Source organism: Pogona vitticeps, chromosome 6, assembly GCF_051106095.1.
Source record: "Pogona vitticeps strain Pit_001003342236 chromosome 6, PviZW2.1, whole genome shotgun sequence".
NCBI lineage: Eukaryota > Metazoa > Chordata > Lepidosauria > Squamata > Agamidae > Pogona > Pogona vitticeps.
In genome coordinates, this window is record NC_135788.1 from 117,087,599 (window position 1) to 117,108,610 (window position 21,012).

At 43.2% G+C, this 21,012-nt stretch overlaps 1 protein-coding gene across 1 annotated transcript; it reads right to left on the bottom strand.

Annotated features, from left to right (window-relative positions):
• Positions 1-18,953: 18,953 nt before the first annotated feature.
• On the bottom strand, positions 18,954-20,426 carry LOC110070102 (vomeronasal type-2 receptor 26-like; the record flags this gene model as incomplete). The annotated part of the gene is made up of 1 exon (XM_020777724.3): positions 18,954-20,426. A coding segment is annotated over one exon (921 nt), but the record flags the coding sequence as incomplete, so codon positions are not given.
• Positions 20,427-21,012: the final 586 nt, after the last annotated feature.

Sequence of the window (21,012 nt, forward strand, 5' to 3'; positions counted from 1 at the left end):
TCCTCCTCAAAGGGTCTGTTTCTCATACATACGCAGACACACTCATTTTAGTGCCTGACTCCGAAAGGTCAAGGGGGAAAAAAATTAACAAGAGTCGCAACACATATAAATTGATCCATGCCCCTCCAGAAAACACATTGCGACCCACCCCCTTAGGGGTCCAGACCCCCAGGCTTCCCTACAATTCTGAGAAGAGTGATGCCAAATAGAGTAAATTAATACAGACAACAATAAAGGTGGTAAAAAGAGTGATGGAGAGGATGACAAAAGGGATGGTAAAAGGGAGGCAGAGATCTTAATGATGGAAGAGCCAAGTCTTCAATGCTTGTTTCAACCCATCCAGTGAGGGTGCCAAGCAGATCTCAATGGGAAGATTGTTCCATGGGGGGGGGGTGACTGTTGAGAAGTCCCGGTTTCTTGTTCTTTCCTTCTGGGCCTCATTCAGGGTTAAGGTCCTCAACCGCCTTGCCTGTGAAGAACGGGCATGATGGACAGAACTGGCTGGGAGCAGGCGTTTTGATAGGTACTGAGGTCCTAAACCATTTAGGGCTTTGAATGTTATCATAATTTTGAAGTCGATGCGGAAATGAACCGGTAGCCAGTGAAGGGCAGCCAGAGTAGGGAAGATATGCTGGAATTTCTTCACCCCAGTTATTAATCTGGCTGCTGAATTCTGGACCAGTTGAAGTCTCTGCATCAGCCTCAAGGGTAGCCCCACGTAGAAAGCACTGCAGCAGTCTATTCTTGAGATTACGAGATTTCTGATCATGGTCCCCACACTCTTTCAAGATTGGTTCTGTTGTCTAGGGCTGATGGGACAAACAATTCTGGAAGGTGTAGCACCCCCTCTGTATTGGATATAATAATTTGAAAGAACTCTTAGAACAGCACAGCTAGAAGGAGACCCAACTGATAATTCAGTCCAGCTCCTGTCTAGGAGCCACAGTGGGAAATCGAATTCCAAACTTCTGGCTCCACTACTAGATACCTCAATCATTGACCTATGCAACTGTTCGATTACCAGTTTTTGCAGTATGCAAACCAAGATTCATTCCAAATATGCAATTTCCCATTGTCTACTTGTTACATGTTGTTTAGCTTGTTGGTTTCCTGTACACTCACATGCAGAACTACTAAAAAATGGACCAGATGGAGTGCAACGGGTCTTACTCTGAAGTCAACAGGAGTCCGTGTTTTGATTTTTCTCTTCTGCTGTGCCAACCTTTAAACATTTCTTTCCTGAAAAGGAAACTGGCCAACTGGTGCTGGCCAGGGTCAGAAGAGATGGGCAGGAACAAATGATTGGAGAAGGAGGATGTCTGAAACATGAACTCATTTGCTTGCCCTGGATTATGTAAGAATACATGACCAATAAATATATCCACTGCAAATTTACTGCAAGCTCACTTAACTCAGGGAAAGATCAGACAGCAACGATGCAGGAATTTTGTTTTTTCTGCCTTGTTCTGGGTCTGCTTTTGTCTGGTGAGTATATTTGCTCAGTTTTTCCTACAGTGGGAACAATCTCACTTTTTCATTCACCAAACATGATCTAACTGAATTTAAAAACCAAACTACAAGGGGAATGACTCCCTTTCTGTCATTTGACACCAGTTTCATCTGAAACTTTTCCTTCAGAACGTACGATCGGTGGGAACACTATTGTTCATTCCGTCTGCAGTTCTATCCATTACTATATCCTTGCAGAGTCTCGGAAGTCTATCCAGCCACTTGTATAATGGACCATTGAACGACAAGAAGGAATGAACATGGTTCTTTGAGTTGGGAATTTGAAATCATAAGGATTATGGTTTGGATGGCCTTCCTCCAAGTATTGTAATTCTTGGTGTTTTGTCGTTTGTTTGTTTTTGCTAGGTTGTTCGGCATCGATCACTTTGACCCAACCTCCTGCTGCAGCTGCATTGCCAGGGGCCTCCATCACCTTGGACTGCGTGGTAGTAGGTTATGAACTCAGTAAGCATCACGTGCATTGGTTCCGTGGAGGTCCTGAGAAAATACTTGCGTACGTAGGTGGATTCCGAGCAGGAGACCCTGTAATTCTTGCTGATGCGTTTAAGGGGCGTGTGACTCCCTTCTCCAGTGGATCTACAGCCAAGCTAAAAATAGATGCCCTGACGACCCAGGATACTGCAGTCTACTACTGTGCATCACACTGATGTGAAACAGGCCTTTCTTTGTACAAGATCCACTGGGGGACATTTCATCTGTTTTGCTTCCTGCCCATCTGCCCTCCTTCCTCTTTTATGGGCTGTTAGTCGAGGAAAATTCTTAACAGCACGTTCTGCATTGCTGCACATCTCCCTGCTATGACCCAAAGAGAGAGGACATTGGTCCAGGACAGAGGTGTTCACTCATAAAAGCCATGAAATGGGTTGTTGGTTGTTGTGGGTTTTTTGGGCTCTTTGGCTGTGTTCTGAAGGTTGTTCTTCCTAATATTTCACCAGTCTCTGTGGCCGGCATCTTCAGAGGACAGGAGTCAGAACTCTGTCTGTGCTCTGGTGCAGTTTGTTTGGATAGTTGAGTATTTATAGCTGTGGGATCAGCTTTTGTGCTTTTCAGGAGATGGGTGTTTTTTGGTGATCAGCGTGCTTTTTGTTGTGGGTGTATTGTGATAAGAGGGAGAGATTATCTGTGACTGTGATTGATGGGTGACAGAATGGATAGTATATCGATCAATCACAATGGATAGTATATCCATCAATCACAGTGACAGATAATTGTTCCCTCTTATCACAACAATACCCACAGCAAAAAAACACGCTGATCACCACTATCACCCATCTCCTGAAAAGGACAAAAGCTGATCCCACAGCTATAAATACTCAACTATCCAAACAAACTGCACTTGAGCACAGACAGTGTTCCGACTCCTGTCCTCTGAAGATGCCAGCCACAGAGACTGGCGAAACGTTAGGAAGAACTACCTTCAGAACACGGCCAAAGAGCCGGAAAACTCTCAACAACCATCCGATCCCGGCCATGAAAGCCTTCGAGAATACAAAATGGATTGTTGCTTGTACTCCTCAATGTGGACCACCTCACCCAGCAGGAGTGTGAGGGAGCATACTGTTGGAGTAATTGCAGCCTCACATGCTGTTTTACTAGGTTTGGCTGGGAGGGATTTTTATGGGCTGAGGTGACTGTCAATCACTATCAGCACTAACCAATAGTTCCTTCCTTGCCTTGGAATTCAAAGGCAGTCAAGTCTCTCTGCAAAGAGTTTACCCCTCATTGTTTCATCTGTTGGAGTTAGTCAGTCTATTGGAAGCAGGCAATCCGTTGAGGCCTGTTGCTGAAAACAGTCAGTTTTACTCTTCGATCTGTTCTTTTATAAGTAATGAAAACTTTTCTTCTTTGGCCTACTAATATCTCAGAGTGAGTTATTGAGACTGTAAGTGTCAGTCGATGAGGGGGAAAGGGGTGGATCAAACTGGAGAACTTGAAGTTATTCTTCTCTGTGACTCCCTGCACTTTTGCTGCACAACTGGAGGAATGTAACCAAAATTCAATACTCTGCAAGACAAAAAAACACTGCCACTGTGGCTTATGCCATAAATGGTAAAGCTAACCAACGGGATTCTGGCCCATGTCTGTTTATATTCACGTGACTAGAAATGATACAGACATTTCAAAGTATCTTTTCAGTACAGTGGTGCCTCGCTTAACGACGTTAATTCGTTCCAGCTAAATCGCTGTAGAGCGAAAACGTCATAAAGCGGAAATAAAAAACCCATTGAAACGCATTAAAACCCGGTTAATGCGTTCCGATGGGCTAAAAATTCACAGTCCAGAGAAGATCCTCGATACGGCGGCCATTTTTGGTGCCTATATAGCGAGGAATCCGTCCCTAAGCACATTGTCGTGAAGCGGATTCGTCTTAATGCAGCATAATAGTTAAGCGGGGCACGACTGTATTAGGAAACTTCATAAATATGCTGAAGACACATGGATTAAATGATAAAAATGTGCATTATCAGGTAATGGAAGTGCTCATTAATTAGTGGACTTACTACTCACTACTTTATTAGTTCAGAATCCTAGAATCACAGGAAACACCCTTCAGGAGTCCTAAATTTACCTATGAGGAGAGCAAATTCTGTAGCCCTCCTGCTCCACGGTTACTCTCCACAAAAGTGAGATGAAGAATAAAGGTGAGGATTGAGACCTCCACCCCAACGTATTTAATTTAAAAAAATACCAAATTGGCTTATAGTTAGGACGGACTTATAGGAGGGACAAGGTGAAACACAGTGCTAATCAAACATACAGTATCGGGCAAAGTCCAAAGGGGGGAAAAACAAAACAAGACCGAAACATGTGGCATCTTAACGACTTATATAGTATAATGTGAATTTTCATGGACATAAAACATATGGAAACAGAATGAAATGTTGAATGAAATATCTGTTTCATACTGAATATTCATTGGTTCTTAGGTATATGGTATATTTACCTACAGTAATTTGGCTTTTGTTGTTTTAGGGCTCTGTTGTAAAAATTCCTCGGAAGACAGAAAACAGACACCAGGTCTGGGCAAAGATAAGTGGGGGGAGAGAAGAGAGACAAGGTGTGTGTGTGTAGGTTTGAAGACTAGGGACTCACTTAAAAATCAAGAGGAAGAGAAAATGAGAATATTAAATATAAAAGTAGAAGAAGATGGCAAAAGAATGACCTGTATATTAATGTAGGGAATATTGACAGTTTTTACCTTTGAGCCTTGTGATGAGAGATGGTCTTGGTAGTTGTGATTAAAATAACAGCGACAGTAAATAACAGCAAATTATATTTGTTAATGACTTAAAAATCTAGCCTTATATTTAACCCATTTATATCGAGGAACTGACATGAGAGAAACAAGTATTACTAATGGGAGAATACGGTAAGGTCAGCTGTTAGATGAGGTGACAAAGTCAGGTGGTTGAGCACTTGAAAAGACAGGAATAATTGGATTCTTACTATCACACTTACAGAATACAGCATGCCGATGATAATCTGTTACGTGAAAATCGCTGTTTAGCGAAATCGTCATGCGAAAACCATTTCTCCATTGGAATGCATTGAAACCCGTTTAATGCGTTCCAGTGGGGAAAATACCTCGTCATTTTGTGAAGATCGCCCATAAGGCAGCCATTTTGCGAAGCCGCCTATCAGCTGTAGAAATCGTTGTCTTGCGAATAAACAGTCCACGAAGCATGGACCAAGAAGGGGAAAAAACTCTGACATCTACTGTTGCTGCTTTCATCCCCTCCTCTGTCTCATGTGGTGTCTGAGGCATTCATGGGTGGATCAGTGGCAGGAGGCCTCCTGGGGAGGACCACAGCAACCCAAAAGCCACCAGCTTGTTCAGAAGGCTCACTGAAGTTAAAATTAGAGAAGGGCACAAATCAGAAAAATATCGATTCATTTTGATTTGTGATTCATCAAGGTCAACAAATTATGAATTTGTATTTTTTTTCCTGATGAATCATTGAATCAATTTGTCAAATAATTTCTTTTTTACTATAAAATGCTCCCCAAGCAGCTAGAGACACCAAATTTCCTTGGAAGCCTCACCTAATTCTAATCAACATGCCCTAAAAGTTTGGTGAAGTGTAGGTTTCAGGCATCTGAGTTATACACCCACAAGGAAGGAACCCCCTGGCAAGTTTTCCCCAGGAACCAAGAGACCCCAAAATCACATGAAATTTCTAGTGCCTCTCCTACAAGTTTGGTGAAATTTGGGTTTCAGACATCCAAGTTATAAACCCACAAAACATGTCCCCTTTAGCAACTTCCTCGGGGAAACCCAATCTTTACAAAACCTGGGCGAGTCAGAAAAAGTTTCCATGCAATTTTCGTGACTCTAGGTGCCTCGAGCACCATTTTGCTGCCAAATGAATTGACAAATCAAAAATCGCTAAAGATTTGTTGATTCGTATTCGTTGTGGGCATTGATTCATATGAATACAAATAGATAAATCAGTGATATTCGAATGCATTTGGCGATTCATGTTGTAGTTCATGCCCATCTCTAGTCAAACTATTGTTCTCAATAATAATAATAATTGTGGTCCATCAAGTCAATACTTGGTATTCCAGATAGACATTACCCAGAAATGTTTTTCTATTCTTTCTTCTGGCAATATGCTGGGACTGCGGAGCTTGCCCAACGTTACACAGGCTGGCTGTTCTCCCAGGAGGTACAGTGGAGAATCTCTCAACCTCTGGCTCCACAGCCAAATAAATGAGCTGTATCTGAACTAGGGTGCTAGGACATGGGTAGATCTAAATGTCCCAAGAGCATCTTTTTGCGCCACCAGAGCAGCATGTTCTGAAAAAGGAATGGCTTGGTCCATTCCACAGAAAGATTGTGCAAAGAGGATGAGAAAAATCCAATGACAGGGGAAGCAGAGACACTTCTGAAATGCAAACTCATTTGCCTGCCGTGGACTATATAAGACCTCCTTAATCCTGCCAACTCTGTCCATGACAAAAAGCTGACCATCAAGTGTTTGCAACTAAAGCAACAATCAATTGGGTGCTATGCAGTTTTTCGGTTACATTTGCCATGTCTTGTGGTTCTTCTTACCCGGTAAGTAACAGCAGCACGATTTTTGACAGAGATTGTGGCTATCGAAATTTGTGACTGACGAATTTTAAAGGACAGAGCTAAGTCAGTTCTATTTCCCGTTTCGATGTCTTCTTCCAGTGTCCTAATGTTGCCATTCTTTACCAGGCACACTTGGAGCCATCCATTTGAATCAACGACCCGATACAATGATTGTGTTGCCTGGGAGTAGCGTCACCCTCAACTGTGTGACATCCGGATTCAATATTAATGATCACCACATGCATTGGTCGCGAATAGCTGCTGGGAAAAGACTGGTTTATGTAGCAGGCTTCAGAACCGGGTATCCTGAAATTGTTGCCGATGGATTCAAGGGGCGTGTGAGGCCCTCCACGAGTGGTTCGACGGCACAGTTAAGGATAAATAATCTGAATGCTGAGGATACGGCCATCTACTATTGCGCAAGGGAACACGGTGATATAGATTGAACCCTTCTCTGTACAATATCCTGCAGGTGGTGTCAAGATATCGGAGCTAGAGGGGTGCTCTCCTCTGGCAAATAAAACCACACGCATGTTCAAAACCGTGTTTTGTCCCAGTTCCTGTTTTCAAGAGCACTTGACTGACGGGGAGAAACTGAGGAAAGCGGTGAGGCCTCAGGTTTTGCGAAGCTAGAATGAGGAAGTTGTTGCTCTGCTGGTTATCCTGGTCAACGAGGACTGCTGTGGCGTAGCAGCTATGGAGAGTGCCCGATGCCAACCTTCTGAACCCACCACAATAATGTGAACCGAAGTCTTTAGCAGAAGCTTATTTAATTGTTACACTCCCACAACTGGCTATGGAAGAAGTGTAAGGACATTTATTGAGTTTCCACAAGAAGACACTTTAAGTGCCTTCTTGTCCATCTGGAAGTCCCATTGTTATGAATATAAGAGCATAAGAACGTAAGAAGAGCCCTGTGCTGGATCAGGCCAAGGGCCCATCTAGTCCAGCTTCCTGTATTTCACGGTGGCCTCTCCAGATGCCTCTGGGAGCACATGAGAGAACTAAATACCTGTCTCCTCATCCCCCTCCCCTGCATCTGGCATTTTGAGGTACCTTCCTTTTAAGCCTGGAGATTATACATAGCCATGATGGCATGTAAACTGCCGTGGAATTTCCCTCATGGAATCGATCCTTGGGTCTGGTAGTCTAACCCACAGTGATTCTATGATGGAGTCGGACTTGCCGTCCATCTCCATTCTGCTGGATTCCACAACTTCTTTGACATAGGTGGCCACCTCATCCAACACACGCCCTCCCATCCCTCCTATAGAGTTTATAGCCTGGGATTGCAGTATTCCACTGGTTCTCCGAATTGCACCAGGTTTCTGTTATGGCCACTATATCAATGTTATCCCTAACCACCAAATGTTCCAGCAGAATCAAAGAATCATAAAGTTGGAAGGGGCCTGTGAGGCCATCAAGACCAACCTCCCTGCTCGAGGCTTTAGTGGTTTAACCTGCAGTGCCACCACGTCCCTGAAAGGTATCTGGTTACCTTTGGTTTTAGGGGGAACCTGCAGAAGATGCAGCCATGAGGTTTTGCCCGGTCTTCTGCTGATCCTTGGCGGACCTGATGAGCTAAAGGCCGGGTAAGTGCACTGATCCAAAGCAGGTGCCTTTCCCCCTCTCTGATGGCAATGCACTTCTTGAGGTTTCTGTATGACATCAATTGCCAGGCTCGTCATCCATGCCCAAAAGCCAGGTTGCCTTCATATTACTTCTGGAGCAAAGCGGGCCACCCAGAACATTTTATAATATGTTTGCCAGTGTTGCTCCATGAAATGTAATGCAATCTTCATGCAACAAGGACACTCCTCTATCTCTTGCGAGGCACCACTGTATCTCAAGAGACTCTCTTGAGCATGATCAAGACTGGTCTACTTTCTCTTTACAGGGGAAGGAAGCTTCTTGTTTCCCAAGATGACAGCTCAATAGTTTAGGTATCTAGATGAAGAAGCAGAGGTTAGGACTACAAGTCTCTACTGTGCATCCTTGACAGGGGCTGAACTCAGGGATCTATAAGTTCCCTTCTATTTCTGCAGTTCTAAGATGATGGTGACGTTGATTAAGTGGCTTAGCCCAGAGAAGGAGACAGGAAGGAGATTTTATTTCTTTTGTTTTCTTTCCCTTCAAAGTGGAAAAGTGTACAAATTTTCTTTCCGTTTAAAGAGAAATGGGGAACTTTCTTTTCACTCACTTGCAGAATGGGAAGGTTGTCTGTCAGCTTCGCGCTGCAATAATACGCAGAGTAATCTGATTGAAGACACAGACACGCTCTTCTATAATAAGACACGTGTATTATACAAATATACAAATATACAAACTGGCAGCACTTCGGTGTAGCAGGCAATCAACAGACAAACTGGCATAGAGGAGAGCAGCAAGTGAAAGAAGGAGAAGATACATTCATGTTCACACTGTTCACTTATATACATTTACACAGCTTCTTCAGTCCAATCACAGGACACATTACACCATCTTCTCCATGTGGGTGTCTCCTCTTCTCCAGACATTGCATCATCTTTTCTTCTGTCACAGTGACTCAGCAGTCACACAGCTGTACATTATGGCAGCTCATTAATGTTCCCTTTAATACATGTTCAGGCCTATAAAATTACAATATCCTGACATTGTCAATGCTTTCCATTTCTTTGTACTTCTTGCTAACTGATACAGTGCATCAGCAATGCTTTGAAAGGACTTTAAAACAAGAAGCTCTTTCAAAGCATAACTGATGTATAAGAAAAGAAATGAAAGACCTCCTTTCTGTTCTCGTCCACAGGTGAGCGGAAAGGAAGATGCCCATTTCTCAAGATCATTGGCTAATAAAAGCAACCCTGCCCAATTTAATGTAACAATCTGTGGAAAATCACCCTGGTTCAAATTTTCACAGTGTTAAAAATTAAACATTCTAGATCGTTTTGCTTAAAAACAAAGCGGTCACAACCAGTAACCTACAAAACATGTCCATGAGAAACAATACTGATATGGTTATCTGGGTTATTGCTGCATGGCTCATTCACACTTGCTGAAAACCAGCCCTGGAGTTTGAGTGAAAAGTGGTTAATTGATGAAAAAAAGGAGTCATCCTCTAGGATTTTCCCTTACAAGGCATCACTTTGTGAATGGCAGTGAGCACAAGAAGGTATCCTCTAGGCCAGTGGTTCCCAACTTTGAGTCCCCAGATGTTCTTGGACTGCAACTGCCAGAAATCCTGGGCAGCACAGCTGGTGGTGAAGGCTTCTGGGAATTGCAGTCCAAGAGCATTAGAGGACCCCAGTTTGAGAGCCCACGCCTCTAGACCATCTTAATGTGTAGCCTGTATAATTAAATTGTAAACCGCCCGGAGAGTGCTTGTAGCGCTATGGGGCGGTATACAAGTCCAATAAATAAATAAATAAATAAATAAATAAATAAATAAATAAATAAATAAATAAATAAATAAATAAATAAATAAATAAATAAATAAATAAATAAACTGCTGCCATGGGTCTTCTCAACATTCAGGCTGCCTTTTGATATGTAAAGCTTAGCATCCTTTTTCCTGCTGGTGACATGGGCATAATTGGTCTAGATGGGTGGGATAAAAATCCAATCAATCAATCAATCAATCAATCAACCAACCAACCAACCAACCAACCAACCAACCAACCAACCAACCAACCAACCAACCAACCAACCAACCAACCAACCAACCAACCAACCAACCAACCAACCAACCAACCAACCAACCAACCAACCAACCAACCAACCAACCAACCAACCAACCAACCAACCAACCAACCAATCAATCAATCATGCTATGTAATATTAGGCCATTTCTTGGTATTTTGAATCATGGGTACAGAAATACCGTATCCCACATTCATAAATTGGAAAGGTGTTTTTTTTTAAAAAAGAATTTTGCTTTGCTTGACTGAAATCCAGTTATTTATTTAAAACAAAATAATCATACCCCTGGTTAGGTTCCACCTTTTTAATACTATGGCACAAACGATATGCAAATTGAAAGCACACATTCCATCTTCTAAAAGGCTTTTAAAGCCAACCTTTCCCCAGCTAGCTGACATCCTGTTTTTATTGTAGCCGGTGGAAACCATGACTCTTTGGACATACCTGTGGCTCTTGGGAGCTCTTTTACCAGGTAAGGCAATATTTGTAACATTGAGACTGTGTAGAAGACAAAAGGGCAATGAGGGCCTAGCTGGAATCCTTTATTTTCATTACAACATCTTCAGGCTCTTGACCACTAAGCTGGGAATTTTCTGATCATTTGGTCAGATTCGGTAATGCTATTGGCAAAAGTTTTTTTCTTTGTTTGTTCATACCCTTTGGTACATCAATAAATAGTAACATTCAGTAGGAAAAAATCATCTGTGACAATTGGCTGCAAAATGTTGCAGAATAGATGCTAAACATGAGTAGGGTTGGCTTCCCTAAAGCGTAGCAGGTGATAAGATGCTACTTGTTATTTGTCTTTTCTCACAGGTACACAAAGTCAAGTGGGCCTTAGAAAGCCTGGCTAACAACAAGGCCAGTGGAGGTGATGGCATTCCAGTTGAACTATTTAAAATCTTGAAAGATGATGCTGTTAAGGTGCTACATTCAATATGCCAGCAAGTTTGGAAAACTCAACAGTGGCCAGAGGATTGGAAAAGATCAGTCTACATCCCAATCCCAAAGAAAGGCAGTGCCAAAGAATGCTCCAACTACCGTACAATTGCACTCATTTCGCACGCTAGCAAGGTTATGCTCAAAATCCTACAAGGTAGGCTTCAGCAGTATGTGGACCGAGAACTCCCAGAAGTACAAGCTGGATTCCGAAGAGGCAGAGGAACTCGAGACCAAATTGCTAACTTGCGCTGGATCATGGAGAAAGCCAGAGAGTTCCAGAAAAATATCTACTTCTGCTTCATTGACTATGCGAAAGCCTTTGACTGTGTGGACCACAGCAAACTATGGCAAGTTCTTAAAGAAATGGGAGTGCCTGACCACTTTATCTGTCTCCTGAGAAACCTATATGTGGGACAGGAAGCAACAGTTAGAACTGGTCATGGAACAACTGAGTGGTTCAAAATTGGGAAAGGAGTACGGCAAGGCTGTATATTGTCCCCCAGCTTATTTAACTTATATGCAGAATACATCATGCGGAAGGCTGGACTGGAAGAAACCCAAGCCGGAATTAAGATTGCCGGAAGAAATATCAACAACCTCCGATATGCAGATGATACCACTCTGATGGCAGAAAGTGAGGAGGAATTAAAGAACCTTGTAATGAGAGTGAAAGAGGAGAGTGCAAAAAACGGTCTGAAACTCAACATCAAAAAAACTAAGATCATGGCCACTGGTCCCATCACCTCCTGGGAAATAGAAGGGGAAGATATGGAGGCAGTGTCAAATTTTATCTTCCTGGGCTCCATGATCACTGCAGATGGAGACAGCAGCCCTGAAATTAAAAGGCGCCTTCTTCTTGGGAGGAAAGCGATGACAAATCTTGACAGCATCTTGAAAAGCAGAGACATCACCTTGCCAACAAAAGTCCGAATAGTCAAAGCTATGGTTTTTCCTGTTGTGATGTATGGAAGTGAGAGCTGGACCATAAAGAAAGCAGACCGCCGAAGAATTGATGCCTTTGAATTGTGGTGCTGGAGGAGGCTCTTGAGAATCCCCTGGACTGCAAGGAGAACAAACCTATCAGTTCTAAAGGAAATCAACCCTGAATGCTCACTTGAAGGACAGATCCTGAAGCTGAGGCTCCAGTACTTTGGCCATCTCATGAGAAGAAAAGAGTCCTTGGAAAAAACCTTGATGTTAGGAAGGTGTGATGGCAAGAGGAGAAGGGGACGACCGAGGATGAGATGGCTGGACAGTGTCTGCGAAGCAACCAACATGAACCTGACACAACTCCGGGAGGCAGTAGAAGACAGGAGGGCCTGGCATGCTCTGGTCCATGGGGTCACGAAGAGTCGGACACGACTAAACGACTAAACACACACACACACACAATCTCAAATCCAGTTGGTCCAGTCCGGTCCAGAAATTAAGAAGCCTGGAGAGTCTGTAAGATTCACTTGCAAAGCATCTGGTTATACGTACATTTAATCAATATTCATTGAGCTGGATCAGGCAGGCTCCAGGAAAAGGACTGGAGTGGGTTGGAAGAATTAGAACAGATAACTTTGATACATTCTATCCGGAATCTCTGAAAACCCGAGTGACTATCACCGTGGACGTCTCCATTAGCACTTTGTATCTGCAGTTGACCGGATTGAAAACAGAAGATACGGCTGTGTATTATTGTGCCAGGCACACAGTGGAGAAAACCTCATACTGAGGCATGCATAAAACCTCCAGGGAAGAACTTCTGACAGGAACACTGCTGCAAGATACACAGACCACAAGAGGGAAGTGTGTTGGTCTTCCTCGGGTATTCCACACAATCCTGTAACTAGCAAACAGATATATAGAAAAAGGGGCTTTGCTAAAAGATAACGTACAAGCTTCAGAGAACTCAATTGGCTCTTCCATTAATCTTTTTTCCACAAATGAAGAAATTAATACACTTCTGAGAGCAAGTAAAAGCTAGAGTTAAATACTATGAGTCAAGTTATTTTTCAGCCATAGGAGATAGCTGTGTCCCCTGTTATGGCCAAGAGAGGGAGCCATCTTCCAAAAAAGCACGAAGAGGAGTTGCTGGAATCTTTGTATTCTCGAAGGCTTTCATGGCCGGGATCTGATGCTTGTTGTGGGTTTTTCGGGCTCTTTGGCCATGTTCTGAAGGTTGTTCTTCCTGACGTTTCGCCAGTCTCTGTGGCCGGCATCTTCAGAGGACTGGAGTAGGAACTCTGACGATGCTCTGTTTCTGTTTGTTGGATAGTTGAGTATTTATAGCTGTGGGAAATTGTGGTGCTGGAGGAGACTCTTGAGAGTCCCATGGACTGCAAGGCGATCAGACCTATCCATTCTAAAGGAAATCAACCCTGAGTGCTCCCTGCAAGGACAGATCCTGAAGCTGAGGCTCCAATACTTTGGCTATCTCCTGAGAAGACTCCCTGGAAAAGACGCTGATGTTAGGAAAGTGTGAAGGCAAGAGGAGAAAGGGAAGACAGAGGAGGAGATGGTTGGACAGTGTCATCAAAGCGACCAACATGAATTTGACCCAACTCCGGGAGGCCGTGGAAGACAGGAGGGCCTGGCGTGCTCTGGTCCATGGGGTCATGAAGAGCCGGACGACTAAATGACTAAACAACAACAACAAGAAGAAGAAGCTGTGGGAACAGCTATTGTCCTTTTCAGGAGATAGGGTGATGATGGTGATCAGCGTGTTTTTGTTGTGGATGTATTGTTGTGATGTTGGAATCTTTCTTTATATCTTATAGGTATGAAGGATTGCTCAGTAGGCATCTTTGAAAAATGCTTGATGTTAAAGACCAAACTTTTATGTTCCTTAACCTTCTGGCATACACATGTGACATAAAAATTAACTAAAGTTGAAATTCCCTCATCAGTCCCAAGCAGTCCTTTTAGTTCCCACGTATCTTTGTTTCCTGTTCTACTGTGCTGTCAAGACAGACTTATAGCGATCGTAACAGGCCTTTAAAGGGAAGTGAGACATTTAAGGAGTGGTTCTACCAGTTTCACACCCCCAGTGAGTTTTCGTGGCCAAGGTGGGAATTCAACTCCATTCTCCAGAGTCCTGGTGTGCCACTTTATCCACTACACCACCCAGCTCTCTTTGCGCCATCTTAATTGACTGACCGTGGACCCCTCCCCCATGTGTGTATACATGTGCTTGCAATTTGGCTTGTTTTTGTTGGAAAAAAGGGCTTTGAGACACTGAGACAAAATATAAATAATAATCTTTATCTAGTTCTCTTAGAAAAATGGTAAACAGGGCATCCTAAGAAAACAACAAATACTAAAAATATATTACAAAACATACCAAACAGTAAAGGGAAGAAGGTGGTGGCAGTTCAGGCAATGCCTACAAACTTAGGCAAGCACACACAGTCTCTGCCTCGCTCTGTCAGTCAGCACCATCGAAGGAGGTTGAGTGGTGTAGTAGGGTGCGAGAGACAAGGCTTTATAGAGCTGAATCAATTACAAGGGACAGGTGAGGTCTTTAAGAGATATTAACCCGGTGTGGGTAGAATGTTAGATCTTGCAATATACCAATAGTTTTTAAGTCTACTCCGGTGAGAATGCATTTATAGTTAAGCAGTAACCTAGACCTGAATATCCTGAATCAATACATACGTATCACCATTGTCATCATCATTTTAGAACTGCAGAGCTGGAAGGGACCCTATGGATCATCCAGTCCAGCCCCTGTCAAGGAGGCACCATGGGGGGAACTGAACGCCCAACCTCTGGCTTCGCAGCCAGAGACCTAAACCACTGAGCTATCTAGCAATTCCAAGGCTGACACATGGGGACATGAAGAATATGTAGTAACATCTTAATTTCCATTTATTTAAGGTCTCTCAACATTAAGACGCCCCAGTGAGAAATTCCAAAGCCCGGTCAGATTCCTTGCTCCAGAGGAAGAAAGGAAGTGCTGCTTCATTAAAATTTCTAAAGTTTCTACACATTCCACATTGAACTAGTGAAACACAACTCATGCATCTGTGTTCACTGTCTCTTGCTCTCTGTTTCTCTCATATATACAGAATGGACACGGAGAGCCAATCTGATTCCTAAAAAAATATGTACATGCTTCTGATGGCTAAAAATTCACACCGCAAGGCGGCAGTGCACACACAGACACATAAACTAGCTCTAAGGGAGTGGTTCCCAAGCTTGGATCTCCAGATGTTCTTGGGCTAAAACTCTCAAGAGCCTTCAACTTTAGCTGTGCTGGCCAGGATTTCTGGGAGTTGTAGTCCAAGAACACCTGGGGGGGTCCAAGGCTGGGAACCATCCTCTAAGGGCTTCTTTTAATCTTTTTAAACCTGAGTGGATTTGGTGCAACAAGAAATGCCTATATTTTTCTTTCTATTTTATAAAGGGCATACAAAGTGATTCATCCCAGCCTTGGCCAGAAGTTCATTTGGCTACCTTACTGTACTGTCTGCCAAGCAAAAAATATTATGTGCAGTTGAATCCGTAGTCCTTACCACTGCAGGTGAATCAGTGAAAACTGAATCTTGTTACAGACCTCCCCATGCAAATAGGATTTCCTTTGCAATTTGTATAAGATCTACTACTCAGTTGTCCTACTTGGAAGGATTTCTTCTTCCAACCCAAACACAACAGTCATTGCTCGCAGATGGTCCTTTAGACATCATCATGCCATTTTTAATACTATCTTGTATGTTACTGACCATCTCCTTGGGTGAGTAAGAGAAGAATTATGGGGTGGGGGAAAACTACATGATATGTTCCATGTTGGGAATGAAGCTGTAAATCTTTGTGTGCTGTCTGTGTTCATGCATGGCGTGTCCCTGCAGGTATTATGAAGATTCTGTTCCTTGACAATACAACCGGGAATTGTTTATTGAGTCATTCATTTAGTCGATTTATAGTAAACCTTCCCGTCAAAAAATGGGCTTGAAGGCACATCTATGGTTGGTTGAGTTGCATGATCTCACTTTGGTTGGCTATGATGGGGTTCAGTAAACAAGCTACATTTCTCTACATCACAATGACACAATTCAATTTTTTAAGATGATTCTTTTGACCTATTTCCCCTTATTTTTGTCAGGGCTTCCTTCCAAAACAACATCCAAAAGGAGAGGCAATATTCCTCTTCCCCCACCTCCATTAGTCTAATGAATGAGGTCAGGAGCAACCTTGATCAAGAAGAGGAGAAGGGAGGAGTCCCTTGCCCAAGAGGCTATGAAACATGCCTTCCGGTTCTACAGTTCTTCCAACCTACCAGGAACTGTAGAAATACAAACAAATGTGTCGAAGAACTGTTCATCTCTGTGCATAAAAGGAACACCAAACCGATGACATGAAAACCTATTCAATGTTTGTTGTTATCCCACAGCGGCTGAATCCCGGATTTCTATAATCCAGCCACTTTCGGAAATGAAACGCCCGGGAGAGAACTTGACCTTGTCTTGCAAAATGGTCTCCTCTTCTTCTCCTCAGTACTGGGTGGAGTGGACACAAAAAATTGGGGACCACGGTATTCAGTGGGTTGGAGAAATCAATCCTGATGGAACTTGGGCAGGTGTCCGCAAGGCTCTGCAAGGAAGGTTCTTCATCTCCAGAAACAACTCGGTGAACACTGTTTACTTAGAAATCAGGAAGCTGGAGGCTGGAGATGCTGGCCTCTACTACTGCAGCACCCACAGTGAATTATACCTAAACACAAACCCAATGCTGTGGCTAATTCAAGTGGTGGCCATATAGTATCTCCTGCATTTCTCCGAGTATCAATTGCTGGGAGAGCGCGGAAAGAGTTATCTTGCTCACAACAGGCTGGTGGACTTCTGGAAGGTATTTGTGTGGCCACTCTCTGGGCGAGATAGATTTTTGGTCTGGCCAGCATGCCTGTTCTTAGTAGACCTGCAGCATTGGGACAAATGTCAGAATTTTATCTTAGTGATGTTGTGAGACGTGAAAGGACGGACTTTCGCATAGGATTGCTATCAGCAGTGTTTTTAAAAAGCGGTTTAATTTCAGGATCTGCAGGTCAAGGACCTACCCAATGAAGACGTGCTAAGGAAAATGAGTAAAAAATGAGGAAGGAGAAAATGCTGGGATATGCAGGAACTTTGGACTAGAGATGAGCATGGACCGGTCCGTCCCAATTCATCCCAGTTTGAAAAGGCGGCAGGGCAGGGGCTGCTGGTCCCCTCCCCCACCTCCTCTGGCTCAATCAGTCACTCGCCAGGCCCAGCGTGCTAGCTTCATGCACCTTCTCAACTGATCTTCCAGTCCTGGCAACAGCTTAGGCTTCTCTGACCTTCCACTCAGGCAAAAGGATGGGGCAGAGAAGTCTGTGCTCTTGCTCGTGACTGGGAGATTAGCTGAGGAGATGGAAAAAAACAAGCAAGCTGGGCCTGGTGAGTGGCTGATCAGCTGAGGATCAAGGTACTCACCTTTATGAACAGGCACAAACTGGGATGAACCGGCTTGCACCCATCTCTATTCCAGACCCAATCTGTATCTGAATCTTGCTCATACAGATAGAAACCAACCCTTTCTGACCTGTTTGGAGATTGCCTCCAGTGATTTATCCTTGGGCTTTTACATGTCTTTGCTTATTTCTGGATCAGCAAGAGAAAAAGAAACAAATATCCCCATGGGAAGAACAAAGAATCATGACCTGGGGTGCTGTTGGTGGGGTCAGGGCAACGTAGAACCATCAATTTAGGGAATGGGATGGACCTTCAAAAAAGGTCCCAGTATGGTTATAATTCATATATTCACAAGTTTTCTGAGGTGTGAGAGAGTTGCACCCTAATTGGAATAATTTACCAGGGCACTCTAAATACTAAAATGACATTAATGCTTAGCAGAGAATCTAGAGATGGATGTCCTGCAAAGGGGATTCTCCAAGTTGGTCATCCCACTTCCAGAAAGATGCTTAGGCAAGACACCAAAAGGACCTTATTCCTTATGTTGACAAGGAGAGAGAGAGACAGACAGAGAGAGACAGAGAGAGAGAGAGAGAGAGAGAGAGAGAGAGTCTCCAGAATATGGTGGCTTGCCTAAAAATTATACAGCAACCTCCCCCTCCTATGCCTACATGTGAAATGGCTGATTGAGCCAGGAAAGAGGATATATAAACACAATTGACCTCATTCTAAGCTTTCCACAGGGCAAATGTGTTAACTGTGTCCTTATTGGACAGACTAGCAGAAATGATATCACTGAATGCAATGAATCGGTATTTCCAGTTATGCTGGTTCTGCATACTTTCTTGGCTTCAAAAGGGAAAGCTGGTATACATTGTGTACTAAAACAAACAAAAAAAGCACATTAATGATTAGAAGATTTGTTTCAGACTGAGCTTTCATGGATTACAACTAGCTTCTGTTATCCACAATGTTTATATTCTCTATATCTTTTGGATTTGAATATCCTAGCTAAGAGAGACGGATATGGCTCCCTCTCTGATTTTGCATCAACACAAGAGATATGATATATTGTCTAGCTTGATTAGGGCTGTAATGGCCCCAAAGTTTCTTCACATTTCCTGAAATGATTTCTAGCCAGTTAGTCTATTCCAAGGGACGTGGTGGCACTACAGGTTAAACCACAGAAGCCTCTGTGCTGCAGGGTCAGAAGACCAGCAGTCGTAAGATCGAATCCATGCGACGGAGGGAGCTCCCGTCGCCAGTCCCAGCTCCTGCCAACCTAGCAGTTTGAAAGCATGCAAATGCGAGTAGATAAATAGGTACCACCTCGGTGGGAAGGTAACGGCGTTCCGTGTCTAGTTGTGCTGGCCACGTGAAAACGGAAACGATCACCGGACAAACACTGGCTCTATGGCTTGGAAATGGGGATGAGCACTGCGCCCTAGAGTTGGACACAACTGGACTAAATGTCAAGGGGAACGTTTACCTTTACCTTAAGTCTATTCCAGGGATGCTGGAGACCAAGTGTGTGCATGCTTGTCTGAGTGGGGAACAGAAGAATTTGAAAAACTGCTTGTTCAACTCTTAGATGCTGCCTTCTCAGAAACTCATGAGAAAGGGCCACATAGATTTCTTGTTTAGAAACCAGAAATAGAAAGTTTTCTTCTGCATTGATATCCTGAGTTGATACACTTTACAACATTCCACAGATGTATTTCCAAATCTGGGTAAGGATTCTGCTTTAGTTACATTTCTGACAAAATTTCCACACATTGACATGTTCAAGATGGAGCTCAAAGAATTTAAAGAGGTGAAAAGTTGAAATTCAAGTAACACAATAAATGAGACAAGAAGATTCATTAATTCATTCTCTTCATCAGCTGCTCTTTGCTGTTCAGCTCAGGCTTGAAAAGAATAATGTAACATTTAAGTGAAAAGATACAAACCAGTAATCCAGCACTAGAGGCTAAGATGGAGAAGATCTCCACAGCCACCATGTACTTCCCCTTGGTGCTCAGGTAGGTTGGAACAAATAACAACCAAACACTGCAGAAAATCAACATGCTGAAGGAGATGAACTTGGCTTCGTTGAAACTGTCTGGCAACTTCCTGGCTATAAAAGCCATACTTAAGGTGACGATGGAGAGAAGTCCCATATAGCCCAGGACAATATAAAACATGACAGCAGAGCCTTCATTGCATTGTAAAATGATTTCTTCAGCAACGGAATGCAAGTCAACATCTGGAAATGGGGGAGAGGTTCCCAGCCAGGTGACACAAATGCTTGCTTGAATGAGGGAGGACGAAATGACGATAGAGGGGGCCACTTTTTTCCCTACCCATTTCCTCAATCTTGACCCTGGCTTGGTGGCCATGAAAGCAAGGACAACAATGATGGTTTTGGCCAATACGGAAGACACAGCGACAGAGAAGATGATGCCAAAAAGGGGCTGTCGGAGGAAGCAGGAGAGTTTCCTAGGCTTGCCGAGGAACAGGAAAGAAGAGAGGAAGCAGAGCAGCAGGGAAACGAGGAGCATGTAGGTGAGCTCCTGGTTGTTGGCTTTGACGATGGTTGTCTCTTTGTGCTTGATAAAAATGCCTAATACCCAGATGGTCATCAGGGAGAAAGAAAGAGTAAGTAAAGCCAAACCTTTTCCTAAGAGCTCCCCATAGGATAGAAAAGATATATTTTTAGAAAGGCAGTGACTTTGGTCTTTGCTTGGATATTGATCTTCTGAGCATGAAGAACAGCTAACAACATCTGAAAGAAAAAGAAGAAAGCACCATCATAACATTAAACTGTACATCAAGTGAGAGCTCTTTCTATTGGAATCATGTCCTGCTAACTCATAGCTAGAGATAGGGGTTTATGTATTTGTATACGAATACAAATACCGTCCATCTCTTGTTTCCTTCCCAAATGTTGGTATGTCTGTTCCACAGTCTACCACACTGGATGTGTCTGAGAACTTTCCTGATTAAGGGTTCTTCCTCTTAGAAAGAGATAACATGAGCAGCGTGTCTCTTTCAGTATGTTGCCGTATCTACAACATCACTTATTGGGAACTGTTCCGTAGCTGTCAAAATTACTGATATGACTATTTTTTTTAAAGTCAATTTTATATCCGTTCTGATGAGAAACAGTTTCTTGGTGCCTATAAAAGATTATTTGGGGTTCCTAAGCATGGTTGGAATGAAGAAGGCTCATTTGGGTCTTGGGAGTTTTAGCGGAGAGACAGTTATTCTTACTGAAATATGCACTTCATTTTAGAAGTATTGGAAAAGAATTTTCACCCATGTTAAGCCTTTTTGCACGACCTACCTGTGGCATTGGAAATTTTCCCTTCAGGGCATGGTACACAATCA